We start from the raw sequence: 15,654 nt of genomic DNA, 5'->3' as shown, positions 1-15,654 counted from the left end.
ATGAATGGAATCTAATGAGAGCTGAATGTACACTAAGAGATGAGGGCATAACCTATGGTTCAGAGATTACACAACAAATTCCTAAGTGTAGGAATTAGGGTACCCTAAATTTCATATTGATTAGCAGTCGGGGTTATAGCCAACATGCTATTGTCAGCCTTTTATCTTCTCTATGTAATAAATATAGATGTAATCACTTGAAAAGCAGCAGCAGGGCCAAGATTAAGATTAAAATCAGAAGCAACAGGTGATCCTAATTAAGAAATGAGAATATAATGCAGTAAAGAAAACTTTCCGAGATGATGGAAGATGGGATGGCTTAGGCCAAAGTATTCAGTTCTATTGAAAGTAACAATGCATCTTCTGTGTCAATCTCTCTCCATGGAGAAGTATGCCATATTCTGAGGGCATCGCTTCCATATTCTTGATGATGTCTTTGGAACAACCAAATAAGAGAATCATACCCCAGGGAATTTAAAGCACATTTTATACCAAACCTAAAGTACGCAGGTCAGGATTTAGAGAGATTAGTTCTATGTGGATACCCACGCGATACAAAAATAAGCATTAGCATTCACAGTTATGTACTTTGCTAATGAATCTCTATACCCTGAGTCAAGTTTCTCCCAACATTCTCATTATCCCTTTCAGATGCAGCTCTAGGCTTGTATGAATTTGAAGGTATCTAATGATACACAATAGCCAATTGAATCGCAATAGATATTATAAAAATAACTATGTAACTCTGGCATCTGAGGAAATGGGAGCTATGTTTATGAAGGGTCAGTGCTCTGATTTAGCATACCTTTGCAATAGTTGCAGTCTTCCTTGCTAGAGGAAGGGGGAAGATAGTCACCATTTTCCTGCTTCTCATGTAACTCTATCTACATGTTAATACAGTGCCAGTCATGGTGTTATCCAGGTGCTGTTCTTATTGTAGCAGATGTCATGGTTCGTTGTCAAACTGGGAGGGCATATCTAATGGGGTTTGGAGGGGTCTGGTTCTGTTCCATATTTTCATTAATGACTTGGATAATGGAGTGGAGAGAGTGTGCTTATAAAATTTGCAGACACTGAGCTGGAAGGGGTTGCAAGTACTTTGGAGGACAGATTAGAATTCAAAATGAGCATGACAAATTGGAGAATTGGTCTGAATTCAACAAAATGAAAATCAGTGAAGTGCGAAATCAAATGCATAACTACAAAATTGGGAATAACTGGCTAGCTAGTAGTACTGCTGAAAAGGATCTTGGAGTTATAGTAGATCACAAACTGAATATGAATCAACAATGTGATGCAGTTAAGAATAAGGCTAAAGTCGTTCTGGGGTATACTAACAAAAGTGTTGTATGTAAGACACGAGAGGTAATTGTCATGCTCTATTCTGCACTGGTGAGGCTTCAGCTGGAGTGCTGTGTCCAGTTCAGAGCACAACACTTTCGGAAAGATGTTGATGAATTGGCAAGAAACCCTTCCAGCCCTACATTTCCACGATTCTATGATTCCATATAGGGATATTTGCTGTGATGCAGGCCCCCAGTAAGAAATTACAAAGCAGCATTTCAGCAAAAGGCAAGGAACTGCACTGAAGCTAAAGAATTGTTCAGCTCATGTATCTTAGTGTCTGATGGAGCGAGACCAGGATGTGGCCCTCTACGTCTCATTTCTGGGCACATGAAATAGTAGATCCTGAGGAAAGAAAGCTAGACTGTGGCCAAAGCATATTCACTATATCAGCGCAGACATGTTAGTGGCCAATGATAGTGCCAGAATTCTTCAGCCTGAGGTTTATAGTTAGTCACAGGTTCAACTCCCTGTGTTAGTGTCACACTTCGCAAAAAGAAAAGGAGGACTTGTGGCACCTTAGAGACTAACCAATTTATTTGAGCATGAGCTTTCGTGAGCTACAGCTCACTTCATCGGATGCATCCTCTGGAAAGTGTAGAAGCTCTTTTTATATACACACAAAGCATGATTTGTGTGTATATAAAAAGGTCTTCTACACTTTCCACAGTATGCATCCGATGAAGTGAGCTGTAGCTCATGAAAGCTCATGCTCAAATAAATTGGTTAGTCTCTACGGTGCCACAAGTCCTCCTTTTCTTTTTGCGAATACAGACTAACACGGCTGTTTCTCTGAAACCTGTCACACGTTGGGAAGTTTTACCTTTTAAAAACTGACAAGTCTCTTTTAATTTTAAGAACAATGAGGGAAAGGAAAGCCAGGAACTTATAGAGCCAGGCCTACTACAAGCTTCCCCACAAGAGCTATGCCAGGGTAATACAATCCTGATCTGAAGCATTCCCTGCTATTCCAGTCCTGGGCACCTTGACATTGTTCTGCCATTGCACCTCACTCTTGACTTCTTGTTATTCTACACCTGCTTGTCTCTCAGCGGAGCCAGTCAGTCATGCTGAATTATACCAAGCCATGTGATATGAACAAATAAGGTCCATGCTAACAATTGTGACCTAAATCAGGAATTGAACATGGCTCTCCAGAGGTTAAAAGGTTAATGAGTTATAACCTGCTGTTACAAAGCCTTCCCCTCCTAAGATAATGAACCACTGGGCTGTCATGCTCCTCTATCCCAAAGATCTTTAGTGCCACTCATGTTCCACTCCCCCCTCAAATCTGCCCTCCTGCAACTCTGTGTCATCCAGCTCACTAAATTTCTTTTTGTTTCACATATCCAGCCCTTCCATCAAGAGCAACCTGCTGGACTTCTCCCTCCTCAGATTATTCTGAGAGACAACCCCTTGCCTCAGAGAGCAGCTGGACAACCAACTCAGAGGACACCAGTAGCCAAAGCATTGCCCCCTCCTACACAGATTTGCAGTCGATAAATACTGAAGACCTGACCAGTGGTGGGGCTTCTGCAGCAGATTCAGCTGGTAAGACAAACATCCCTTCTTACATCTGTCTCTTCACAGTCTCAGCTAAACTCACCTGGTTTGGATCTGTTCAGAACTGAAGTACAGAGTTTGGCTCCAGAGCCAGAACAAACTTCACCACCATTTGGATCTACAATTTTGGTTTGGCCCACTAGAGAGATGGGAGTGAGCCATTAAGTTCAGATGCATATCCAAATGTCCTCAAAGTTCAGGTGTGCTTGGCTCAGGCCTATCTCTAGTTAACTGGATGGGATTCAAGAGCTTTTTCACAAGCTATCAAGCTTGCACAACCTGATTTCCTGGATTTCTTTCTTTTGTTCTTTCTTTCATTCTTTCATTCTTTCTTGCAATACATTTACTTCTGTAAATGGGGCTGGGGATGGTACTACAGGACTTGAACAGAAAGGAAGCAGCCTGGCTCTGGATAAGAGAGCACTGAAAGGTTCTGAGTGCAGAAGGTGCGCTTAATCTTGAAGACTCTAGCTGCTGGAAGCCTTATTCCATTTGTTTGTTTGAACTCTGGCTGAGGAAAGCTATTTATTTTGTGTATCTTTGTCAGTAAGGGCCTGGTTTCAGCCTACAGCAGCTGGAGAAGCCTTGGGCAAATTGTCCTGCAAAGGAATAGTGGGGTTGGCAATGTATAATGAGACACAAAATGGTTTTAAACATTAAGTAATATTTGTGAAGATGTAACTGTTGCTGGTAAAATGACTGGCTGCCCCGCATCTTGCCATTGTTCTATTTTGTTGTCTCAATGAGCAAAGGGGAGAACTTGGGAGTTCTTATTAGTTCTGTACTTCTCAGAAGAAGTAACACAAGACATCTGTGTTACCAATGCAATGAAGATATTTACTCTTTCTGAAGTAGCTGCTTGTCTTCGTTATCAAAATATTCCATATCTACATATGAGAAGAGAGAGGAAGAGAGTGAGAGGTTGAGGTTAAACTGCTGCTAGCTCTGTCACAGATTTCCTGTGTGTCCTTGAATAAGTCTGTTTTTTTATGACATTACTAGTTTGGCTGCTAAAGGTAATGGTGTTGATGTAATAGACTTTGATAAGGCATTTGACTTGCTGTTGCTTGACATTTTGATTAAAAACTAGAACAAAATAAAATTAACATGGCACACATTCAATGGATTAAAAGCTGGCTAACTGAAAGGTGTCAAACTTAATTGTAAATGGGGAATCGTCATCGAACAAGCATATTTCTAATGGGACTCTGCAGGGCTCAGTTCTTGGCCCTACACTATTTAACATTTAATGACCTAGAAGAAACATAAAATTATCAATGATAAAGGTTGCAGATGAGACAAAAATTGGGGGAGTTGTTAATAATGAAGAGGACAAGTCACTAATACAGAGAAAACTGAATCACTTCTAAGCTAGGTTCAATATGCAGTTTAATATGGTTAAATGTAAGTGTATACATCTAGGAAAAAAGGCCATACTTACTGGACGAGGGTACTCTATCCTGGGAAGTAGTGACTCTAAAAAAGATTTAAGGGTTGTGGTAGAAAATCAGCAGAGCATGAACTCCCAGTGCAACACTGTGACCAAAAGGGCTAATACAGTCCTGGAAGGCATGAACAGGAGAATCTCAAATAAGAGTACAAAGGTTATTTTACCTCTGTATTTGGCACTGGTGCAACCGCTGCTGAAATATTGTATCAAGTTCTGGGATCAACAATTCAAGAAAGTTGTTGCTAAATTGGAGAGGGTTCAGAGAGAGGTTACAAGAATGATTAAAGGATTAGAAAACATGCCTTATAGTGATAGACTCAAAGAACTCAATCTATTTAGCTTAACAATGAGAAGGTCAAAGGGTGACTTGATCACAGTCTCTAAGTTTCTACATGGGGAACAAATGTTTAATAATGGACTCTTCAATCTAGTAGAAAAAGGTATAACAAAATCCAACGGCTAGAACTTGAAGCTAGACAAATTCAGACTGGAATCAAGATGTACATTTTTAATGGTGAGTCATTAATCACTGGAACAACTTACCACTGGTCATGGTTGATTCTCTTTGACTGACAATTTTAAAATCAAGATCGGATGTTTCTCTAAAAGAACTGCTCTAGAAAATCCACAGTGTTTTTATTATTTGCAGACAGTAATTATGGTCAGAATGTCAAAATTGTTCAGTATCCTTCATCAGAGCCAGACTTTTCAAAGGAGATCCACACCCCCTTATGCACTAACACAAGTGGGCAGATTTTCAAAAGAGCTCAGCATATTAGGTGCTGATTTCTTCTGAAAATGAAGCCCATTTTTAGGTGCTTGAGTGGGAGCTGAGTTCTTTTGAAAATCTGGCCCCAGGTATTTGTGCTGAGCTCTTAAAAAGCTGGCCCTGAGCTCTTTTGGAAATGTGAGACTCTGACTTGATCTCAGATGAGTCTGCTCAGTTCTCTATCAAATGATCCCCCTAGGTATTACTTTCAAAACTTTTGATCATTTTTGTTGCTTTCTTTGGAGCTCTGTCTTAATTGCTGCAAAAATCAATATTTAGGGAGTCTGGGGTGAAGTTACCACCACCTGTGCCAGTCATTGTCTCTTCTGGAAGATGTCTATCTTTGCTGCAAAGCAGGTTAATATCGGCCCCCTTGATTTATTGGCTGCTTGTAGAGTGTACAGTGTGAATTGATCAACACTGAAATTTTTATTGAATTGGAGAAACACCATCAAAGTGTCAGTTACATTACTTATATGTATGTAAGTTCTCAGCTGGAATCTTCAAGGTCCATTTAGAACCTCCTCACCCTTTGCATCCTGAAGGCATTTGCCACTCAGTCAAAAATAATCTTAGTTATCATTTGTGCTGCTCATAAGTGCTACACATTTTAAAACATCTCTGTCCTCTTTAATAGTATGCTGGAGGTGGGCTTAGAATTGAAAAAATGAGTCCAGACACCCCAGAACTGTGAGAAATGTGATGTGAAGGAGATTTCCCACACCTCAACCATTCTTTTTAGATGACAAATTAGAGGAACTATCCCAGGCTGAGGTGTCAGTAGAGGAGGTTTGGAACAAATTGATAAATTAAACAGAAATAAGTTGCACAGCACCAGATGGTATTCTCCCGAGTTCTGAAGGAATTCATATATAAAATTGCAGAACTACTAACTGTGGTATGTAACTTATTACTTAAATCAGCCTCTGTACCAGATGACTGGCGGATGATAGCTGGTATAATGCTGATTTTTAACAAAGGCTCCAGAGGTGAGCCTAGCAATTACAATCCAATAAACCTAACTTCAATACCAGGCAAATTGGCTGAAACTATAGTAAAGTACAGGATTATCAGACATATAGATGAACATGGCTTTTGTAAAGGGAAATCATACTTCATCTATCGATTAGAATTCTTTGAGGGGTCCAACAAACAGGTAGACAAGAGTAATCCAGTGAATATAGTGTACTTGGACTTCCAGAAAGCCTTTGACAAGGCCCCTCACCAAAGGCTCTTAAGAAAAGTAGGCAGTTATGGGATAAGAGGGAAGGTCCTCTCATGGATCAGTAACTGATTAAAAGATTTGGAAACAAAGGGTAGGAATAAATGGTCAGTTTTCACAATGGAGAGGGGTAAATAGTGGGGTCTCCGAAGGATCTGTAATAGGACCAGTCCTGTTCAACATAAAAAAATTAGATATGTTCCTGGAGGATAGGTCCATCAATGTCTATTAGCCAAGATGGTCTGGGATGCAACCCCATGCTCTTGGTGTGCCTATATCTCTGACTTCCAGAAGCTGGGACTGGACAACAGGGGATGGATCACTCAATAAATTGCCCTGTTCTGTTATTCCCTCTGAAGCATCTGACACCAGCTGCTGTTGGAAGACAGGATACTGAGCTAGATGGACCATTGGTCTGACCCAGTATGTTCTTATGAAAGTACAGATCTGAATCCAGCTTGGACAAGGCAGCTGGAAGTCAACCAAAAACATACTTAGTGCTTCTATGGTAATTTTAATTAATAAAATTGCAACATCCCTGTGAGGTAGAAAAGTGTCCTTATCCCCATTTTACACATGGGCAGACCGTGGCACCAAGAGGGCCAAAAGTCATATAGCATGTCCATGTCAGAGTTGGGAATACAAATCAAGTTTCCTGACTCCCAGTTCTGTGGCAATTTTCCTCCCTGAGGCAGGCTGAAGGCTTTAGACATTTGCAGTGGAGAGGGCTTCCAGGATACAGTCCTCTTCCTTTTCTCATGGAAGGGTAAGAAGGGAAGGGAAATCTCTGGGGGTTGGGTATACAAGGAACTGTTCAGGGGGAGGAAGGGTTTGGAAAGTCTCCAAGGTAGAATATGAAAGAGATAATAAAACAAACAAAAAAAAAGGTGAAACAAAAGTCAATTTTATTTAAAACCATTCGGTAGATTTTAAAGCCAGAAGCAATTACTATGATCATATTATTATGATCATTTAATCTGACCCCCTGCATAACACAGGCCAAAGAACAGTACCCATTAATTTAAGCGTGAAGCCCATAACTTCTGTTTAAGATACAGCATACCATAAACTAACTTTACCACAATTTGTTTTTTTAAAATTGCATTCAGTTGGATGCAAAACATCCTGAGACTTTGGCAAACAACGACTCGCCCCTTTCCAGTTGCCTGAACTGTTTGAGGCGTAGGGGCCGCTAACATGCAGCTCCTTTGTTATAAAGCTCTTCCCTGAGTTATTGGTAACATTCAAATGATTAAAACAGAGATTTTTACGGACAGTGTTGCCAACTCTCACCATTTCTTTGTGACTAATGTGATTCATCCAGGGCTGGTGACGGTCTCCCATGAATTTCAGCCCTGCCTGAGGTGGGTGGGAGGAACCCCTGGTTGTCTTCTCCATGCCCACCTCCTGGGGAAGAACAGCCAATCAAGGATGCTTCAGGAGGCAGGCAGGGGTCTCTCCCTCTCCCTGCAGGAGAAGAGAGGAGTTTTGGGGTAGGGGAGAGGAAGCAGTGGACATCGTTCTCATGGGAAGGGAGGAGGGAGCAGAAAGAGCCCCCAGCAACTCAGAATAGCTGTGTTTCCTCCTTTCCTCCTCCTGTGCACAATGAGTCCATGAGCTCCCTACTCCTCCCCACTCTCCTCTCCATTCCTGCAACACCAGGCCGCGGAAGGGGGAGGGGACCAAGCACCTAAATGCCCCTCCCACTTAGGCCTGGGAAGGGAAAGAGGACCCTGCTACTGCTGGCTTCCCAGTCACAGGACACAAGGTGGAAGTGAAGAACCCCAGGAGCTGCTGGAGGAGCAGAGGGAGGTGGGGGCAGGGGCAGAACTGATGTGGGAACTGTGGGGGGTGCTTAATTAATTGCTGGGAAGCGGGACAGGCAGACGTGGGGGTGGGGAGGACAATTAGCATTGCCAGCACTCCCAGTTGTACTGAGTGAGGTGACTCTGATCCCTGGTGCAGGGGCTCTCACTGACTGCTCGATGGTACAGAGCATCCAGCTTTTCCACATTATATAATGATTTTGGGGGTCTGACTCATGATTTTTGCCCTATTGAGGTTGGCAATACTGTAATTTATTTATGCTTATGTCAGGTTTGCTTTCTGGGTCCCAGATGATAGCACAAGCCTACTGGGTCAGATGTCCAGTAGTGCATGGGAATATTTAAATAAGTGGTTTTGTTTAAACAGAGGGAGGAAAATAATATTTCTGGTCACACTGTAATGTACTGCTGTGTGTGTTTGTGTGCCTGCCTGTGCCAGTGCCCTCTTCAGGGTGAAATCAGAACTGTTCAACTTTGAGTCACTGGCCCTATATTGCCCAGAGCTAGGGGAGAGTCTATTTCTGCTCATGTGGCAGAGGTTGAGTTCTATACCGATTGCCACCATCAAGTTCCTAATGCCCATGCTCTGCAGCATAGTGACAACCAAGACATCCTAGGTGGCTGTGGATTTGTTACAGGATTATATTTTGTAAAGCCCTTTGGGTTATACAGATTTACATTTTGGACATAAAGCTAGTTGTTTTTCACACTCAGGCAGATCAAGGACTTGAATCTGGGTCTCTGACAACTCAAGTAAGGGCCTGAACCACGGGGCTATTGGGATTTTTGGGTTCAGTTATTTGCTCTATTTTTCTTTTCCCAATAAAGCTAGTTGTTGATGGATTCAAAAGATAAAGGACCACTTCTTCCCACCCCCTTCTAGCTTCTTTCTCCATGCCTTTCACTGACTTTTCAATAAAGTCACAGCAACTGAGGGGAAGTGAACAGCATTCCATCTCCAGTCATGGGACTGAGCTACTGACCTCTCCATTATGTGGGCAATACCTCAAGAGAACAGCTGTGGGGAGATGCTCTGTAATTCATCTCATGCCACTGAGGTGAGCTAGGCTAGGCAAAGCCCTCTATTTGTGTTTGTAATTATTACAGCTCTCAGACTCTGGCATGTTTACCTTGGCTCCATTTGCTCTGTTATGCTCTGCAGAAAGCCACAAGCTTCTGTGAGAAGTAGGAGGAGTTCAGTTGGGAATTTTCAGCCCGACAGAAGGGTTTCAGTCTCCAGCGTAACTGAGTATAGAAATTCTTGATATTATACCTGCAGTGGCTGGATCTAACTGCTATATTGAAAGGAGCACATCTGTATTTGGGTCCCATCCTGTAAGGTGATGAGTTCCCTCCTAGCCCCAGTAAAGTCTCTGGGAGTAAAGAACACCAAGCACCTTCCAGGATCACGCCCTTTTGTTAAATGCCAGGGTGTGGAAAAGTTAAGGACCAACATCAACAGGGTGGTCTGGTCTCTGGGGTTTAGCTCTTGACAGCACATAGCTGCATGATGGACAAGAGGCAAGGACAATGAAAAAGTAAATTCTCTTCAAGTGCTACTTCAGGAAGGTTCGTCGTACTATATGAAACAGTGAGTCCTCTTTGGAGATAGATATGTGTGCCACATAGAACCTAATCCTGCAATTCTGGCAAATAGCTGGTCTCCCAGGGTGGATAAATGACATGGCAGAGGTGCTTTCGTTTACAGTATGGATCTGGAGTGGCAGGGAAATCAGTGAGGTTTCAGCAGTAGCATAGGCTGCTGTTAGCTGTAACTCATTTTATATGCTCTGGCAGTTAGGGGTATATTATCCTAAATGTGTGTGGGTATGGTGAGGGGGCCTTCCTACAGGAATGATCAGGCGTGATTACAATTCACCCCAAAGACAGGCAGGGTCACACAGCAGACTCAGTTCTCACTCCAAAATGTGAGAATTGCCTTGTTTCTACCTTAAGTGGTATCACCTAAAGCCTGGGAAAAGGTGAAGGGATTATATTGGTAAATTGAGGAATGCTGTACACCAATGATGAGAGGTTTAGAGGATCAGTTTTAGACCAAGCTTTTCATTGAACTACAGGGGGAAAACAGGAAGCAGATTTAATATAAAAGAAGGAAAAATGAGGGGATTATCGAGGCAAAATCTTTGGCTTCTCCCACACTGACAATTCATTCCTTTATGCCACTTGGAGTTTAGAGGCTTCTCCTGATTTTCTGATTTTGTCATTTTTTTCTGGATTCCTGCCTCCTTTGTTCCTTAATTGGGCCCAAACGTTGCAGGTTGTGGGGCAGGGTTGTTAAATACTTTCCATCCATTACAGCCCTGAGTACAAAATCCTCTACTTAGCCCCATAGCAGATACAGGATGGCCAGCAACAGAGTGAGCTTCTCCAATGCTGTCCTCCCTAAACATAACTCAGCCCTGCTATGCAGGAACCACTAAGGGGGAGGGGAAGTTCCGTTTGCTTTGTTCATTCAGCCTTTGGAGCTTGCCTCTCAGAGCTTGTCTACACTGCGAAGTTGTCGACAAACCTTTTGTCTTTCACAGGTATTTAAAAAAGCCCCCCCACAAGGTCAGCTCCCAGACTGCTGCGCAAAATGGGGAAGAGATGGCCAGCCCTCTGTGGAGATAGAGGTGGTTAGGGACTATTTAGAAAAGCTGGATGTGCACAAGTCCATGGGGCCGGACGAGTTGCATCCGAGAGTGCTGAAGGAATTGGCGGCTGTGATTGCAGAGCCATTGGCCATTATCTTTGAAAACTCGTGGCGAACCGGGGAAGTCCCGGATGACTGGAAAAAGGCTAATGTAGTGCCAATCTTTAAAAAAGGGAAGAAGGAGGATCCTGGGAACTACAGGCCAGTCAGCCTCACCTCAGTCCCTGGAAAAATCATGGAGCAGGTCCTCAAAGAATCAATCCTGAAGCACTTGCATGAGAGGAAGGTGATCAGGAACAGCCAGCATGGATTCACCAAGGGAAGGTCATGCCTGACTAATCTAATCGCCTTTTATGATGAGATTACTGGTTCTGTGGATGAAGGGAAAGCAGTGGATGTATTGTTTCTTGACTTTAGCAAAGCTTTTGACACGGTCTCCCACAGTATTCTTGTCAGCAAGTTAAGGAAGTATGGGCTGGATGAATGCACTATAAGGTGGGTAGAAAGCTGGCTAGATTGTCGGGCTCAACGGGTAGTGATCAATGGCTCCATGTCTAGTTGGCAGCCGGTATCAAGTGGAGTGCCCCAAGGGTCGGTCCTGGGGCCGGTTTTGTTTAATATCTTCATAAATGATCTGGAGGATGGTGTGGATTGCACTCTCAGCAAATTTGCGGATGATACTAAACTGGGAGGAGTGGTAGATACGCTGGAGGGGAGGGATAGGATACAGAAGGACCTAGACAAATTGGAGGATTGGGCCAAAAGAAATCTGATGAGGTTCAATAAGGATAAGTGCAGGGTCCTGCACTTAGGATGGAAGAACCCAATGCACAGCTACAGACTAGGGACCGAATGGCTAGGCAGCAGTTCTGCGGAAAAGGACCTAGGGGTGACAGTGGACGAGAAGCTGGATATGAGTCAGCAGTGTGCCCTTGTTGCCAAGAAGGCCAATGGCATTTTGGGATGTATAAGTAGGGGCACAGCGAGCAGATCGAGGGACGTGATCGTTCCCCTCTATTCGACATTGGTGAGGCCTCATCTGGAGTACTGTGTCCAGTTTTGGGCCCCACACTACAAGAAGGATGTGGATAAATTGGAGAGAGTCCAGCGAAGGGCAACAAAAATGATTAGGGGTCTAGAACACATGACTTATGAGGAGAGGCTGAGGGAGCTGGGATTGTTTAGCCTGCAGAGGAGAAGAATGAGGGGGGATTTGATAGCTGCTTTCAATTACCTGAAAGGGGGTTCCAAAGAGGATGGCTCTAGACTGTTCTCAATGGTAGCAGATGACAGAACGAGGAGTAATGGTCTCAAGTTGCAGTGGGGGAGGTTTAGATTGGATATTAGGAAAAACTTTTTCACTAAAAGGGTGGTGAAACACTGGAATGCGTTACCTAGGGAGGTGGTAGAATCTCCTTCCTTAGAGGTTTTTAAGGTCAGGCTTGACAAAGCCCTGGCTGGGATGATTTAACTGGGAATTGGTCCTGCTTCGAGCAGGGGGTTGGACTAGATGACCTTCAGGGGTCCCTTCCAACCCTGATATTCTATGATTCTATGATTCTAAGACAAAAGTTTTGCCGACACAAGTGGCAGCGTGAATGTGGATTTGCTGGCAGGAGTGCTCTCCCGCCAACAAAGCTAACGCCGCTCACGGGGCTGGAAATATTTTGTTGGCAAAAGTGCTGACAAAGTACTGAAAAAGAGCGTTTACACACACTGTTTACACACAGCCTTGTCACTAAAAGCTATGTGGTGTAGACAAGCCCTCAGACTGACAATTGAGATACTGGATTTTGTGACATGGACACCTGTCTGCTGAACTGAGATTCCCAACTCATATAAACCACCTAAAAGGTGCTGTGTAAACCAACCTGGATTTGAAGTAGTCACCTAGATTCAAATTTTCCAGTGAGCTTTGGGCCAGGTTTTCAAGTGTTCAGTATTTGAATCAAGGCCAGAGCTCAGCTCCAATTTGGCCACTTACAATTTTTTCAGCAGTGCTCAGTACCCAGCAGCTCCCATTGTGATAACTTATGGCCAGATTGTCAAAAGAGCTCCATGTTGCCATGCTGAGCTTTTTTGAACATCTGGCTACTGATTTTGGTGCCTAAATGTACTGAACTCTTTTAGACATCTGGCCCCTAGTGAATTGAGGCTCTGAACTCCTTTACCCATTGCAGACGTGTAAACACAGAAGTGTGTGCACTGTTTTAACTAAAGATGTGATGTTAAAGCAGGTTTGTGAAAGTGGTCAACTTTGTGTGTAGACACTCTTGCTTGGGTTTAAACTTGCCTTACATTGGTTTAGCTTGCCATTGTCCTCCAGCAGGGGCTATTTCTGAGATGCAAGGGCCCAGCCTTTCCCTCCCATGTTTGTCTTTCCCATCTTAGGAGAGCTCACTATTGGGTTTGCTGAGTCTTTTGACTTCAGATGAACTGTTTGTTCTGTTCCCAGTGCAGAGCTCAGTGGTGGAGGGAGAGAAGAAAAAGAAAAGCCTTCTCACATCAATATATGGATTTAAATTTGTTCCTAGCTTCAGGTCTTCAGTAACTTCAGTGCCATGAAACCAAAGATGAATTTTGCCCAGAGATTTATGTGTATGTGTGAGAAATGCTATGGTTAAATCTGCTTTGAAAATAAAATATCAATAGCACAGGAAAAATGAGCAAGAGAGTCCTGTATCCATGTATTCCCCAGAGTTGAGTAAATTTTACCAGTTCTGTGATTGGTGGAGAGAACAGCCTATTCAGCTTCATCCTGCCTCTTGATGCACACTGAGAGAGAGAACCTAAAGGGCTAGGTGAACCTACATCTGACTTTTATTCCTGAACAAGGCCATGACCACACTACAAACTTTGGTCAATGCAAGTTACATGGGCGTAAACCCACCACAGTTAGTACATTGCTTGTGTGCGTGCATATTCTGGTCCTTGTGTCAGCAGTGTGCATACTCACCAGGAGTGCTTGTATCAATGCACAGGGCAGTGCACCATGGGTAGGTTTCCCATAAGGTTGCCAAACCTCCAGGATTGTCCTGGGGTCTCCAGGAATTAAGGGTTAATCTTTAATTAAAGATTGTGTCATGTGATGAAACCTCCAGGCTTATGTACAACCAAAATTGGCAACCCTACTATCCCAGTGTGCAATCCGCCACCATTCAGTGCACTGTCTTTTGTGAAGTTTTGGCAATGCATGGTGGGGTTGAAATGAGTTGTGCAGGGGTGACTCGGAGCATGGGATCAGCTTCCTAGTGTGCAACAGTCTCCATCCCAAAATGTCATCTGTATCCCATAATTTTCATGCCTCTTTTCTAAATCCCACAAACCTACATGGCCCTCCTCACTGTCTACCATCTCTGACAGAAGAATGGAGCCTGCCCAGCTCTGCACTATTGTCATAAGCACTGGAAGCACAGGATGCATGATCCTCTGTTATTTGCAGAGCTGCAAAAAGAAAAGACTCAGAGGGGAACATGTTGATTTTTTGGAGTACAGATTGCGGTGGGACAGAGTGAGAACCAATTCAAGGTTGTTGGAGGTGTTCACAGAGCAGCTGTGGATAGTGGAGCACCACTTCTTGGCCTGAGAAAAGAGCACTGACTGGTGAGATTGCTTCCCAATGCCAGCTTGAGATGATAAGCAGTGGCTGCAGAATTTTCGGATGCGCAAGGCTACATTCCCGAATCTGTGTGCCAAGCTCACCCCAACCTTCCAGTGCAGGGACACCAAAATTAGAGCTGCACTGACAGTGGGAAAGCGAGAGGCACTCGCACTGTGGAAATGTGCAATGCCAGATTGCGGCTGGTCCATGGGAAATCATTTTGAAGTCTGAAAATCCACTGTGGGGGCTGTTCTGATGCAAGTGTGCAGGTCTGTTAATCGCCTCCTGCTACACAGGACTGTGATTCTCAGCAATGTGCAGGACACAGTGGATGGATTTACTACAGTGTGGTTCCCGAACAGTGGTGGAGCAATAGACGGCACACATATCCTTATTTTGGCACCAGACCACCTTGCCACAGAGTACATCAACAGAAAGGGCTAATTTTCCATGGTTATGCAAGCTTTGGTAGATCATGGGGGTGCTTTCACCAACATCAGTGTGGGTCAGTCAGGGAAGGTGCTTGATGTTTGCATCTTTAAAAACACAGAACTGTTCAGAAAGCTACAAGCAAGGACTTTGTTCCCTGACCAGTGGATTACCAGCGGGAAGGTTGAAATGCCACCAGTGATACTCGGTGACCCAGGTTACCCCTTACTCCCCTGGCTCATGAAGCCGTTCAACAGCTTCTTTTCCCCATGGAAAGATTCAGCTACTGGCTCAGCAGATGCAGAATTACAGTTGAATGTGCTTTTGGTGGATTGAAGGGACACTGGCATTGTTTACTCACAAGATTGGATCTCAGCGAGAAAAATATTCCAGTGGTTATAGCTTCCTGCCATGTCCTACGTACTATCTGTGAAGCAAAGGGGGGAAAGCTGCTGCCAGGGTACAGGGCAGACGTGGAGTGGCTGCCTGCTGAGTTTGAACAGCCCGACATGAGATTTACTAGAAGAGCTCAATGTGAAGCTGCATAGCTCAGAGTGGCTTTCAAAGAGCACTTTAACAGTGAGCCACAGTGTAATGTGATGTACTGTACTCTACCCGGCCCTGCTGTTTTGGGGCCTATTAGGAACAGAATGGTGTTTGGTGTGCATGTACGAATATAACACTGTCAATGCACCTATTAATTTTGTGGTGCTTGCTGCACATTTATGATTATTACACTGTGTCACTGTTACTACGTGTAGTGGCACACTGTACAATATCAGGTAAGGGGGTGCTTT

At 43.7% G+C, this 15,654-nt stretch overlaps 1 protein-coding gene across 2 annotated transcripts in view; it reads left to right on the top strand.

The window, feature by feature from the left end:
- Nucleotides 1–15,654, top strand: part of STON2 (stonin 2) — a 115,084-nt gene that overhangs the window by 38,194 nt on the left and 61,236 nt on the right. For both annotated transcript variants that reach the window (XR_007357353.2, XM_048855422.2), the window contains exon 4: nt 2,698–2,895. Coding sequence is in view for 1 of the 2 variants with exons in the window: in XM_048855422.2 (XP_048711379.2) it covers nt 2,698–2,895 (198 nt within the window). In the remaining variant the exon portion in view is untranslated. The remainder of the gene's footprint in view (nt 1–2,697; nt 2,896–15,654) is intronic.

Source organism: Caretta caretta, chromosome 6 (assembly GCF_965140235.1).
Source record: "Caretta caretta isolate rCarCar2 chromosome 6, rCarCar1.hap1, whole genome shotgun sequence".
NCBI lineage: Eukaryota > Metazoa > Chordata > Testudines > Cheloniidae > Caretta > Caretta caretta.
Note: the sequence above shows the minus strand (reverse complement) of the source record. Positions and strands in the feature narration are given on the sequence as shown.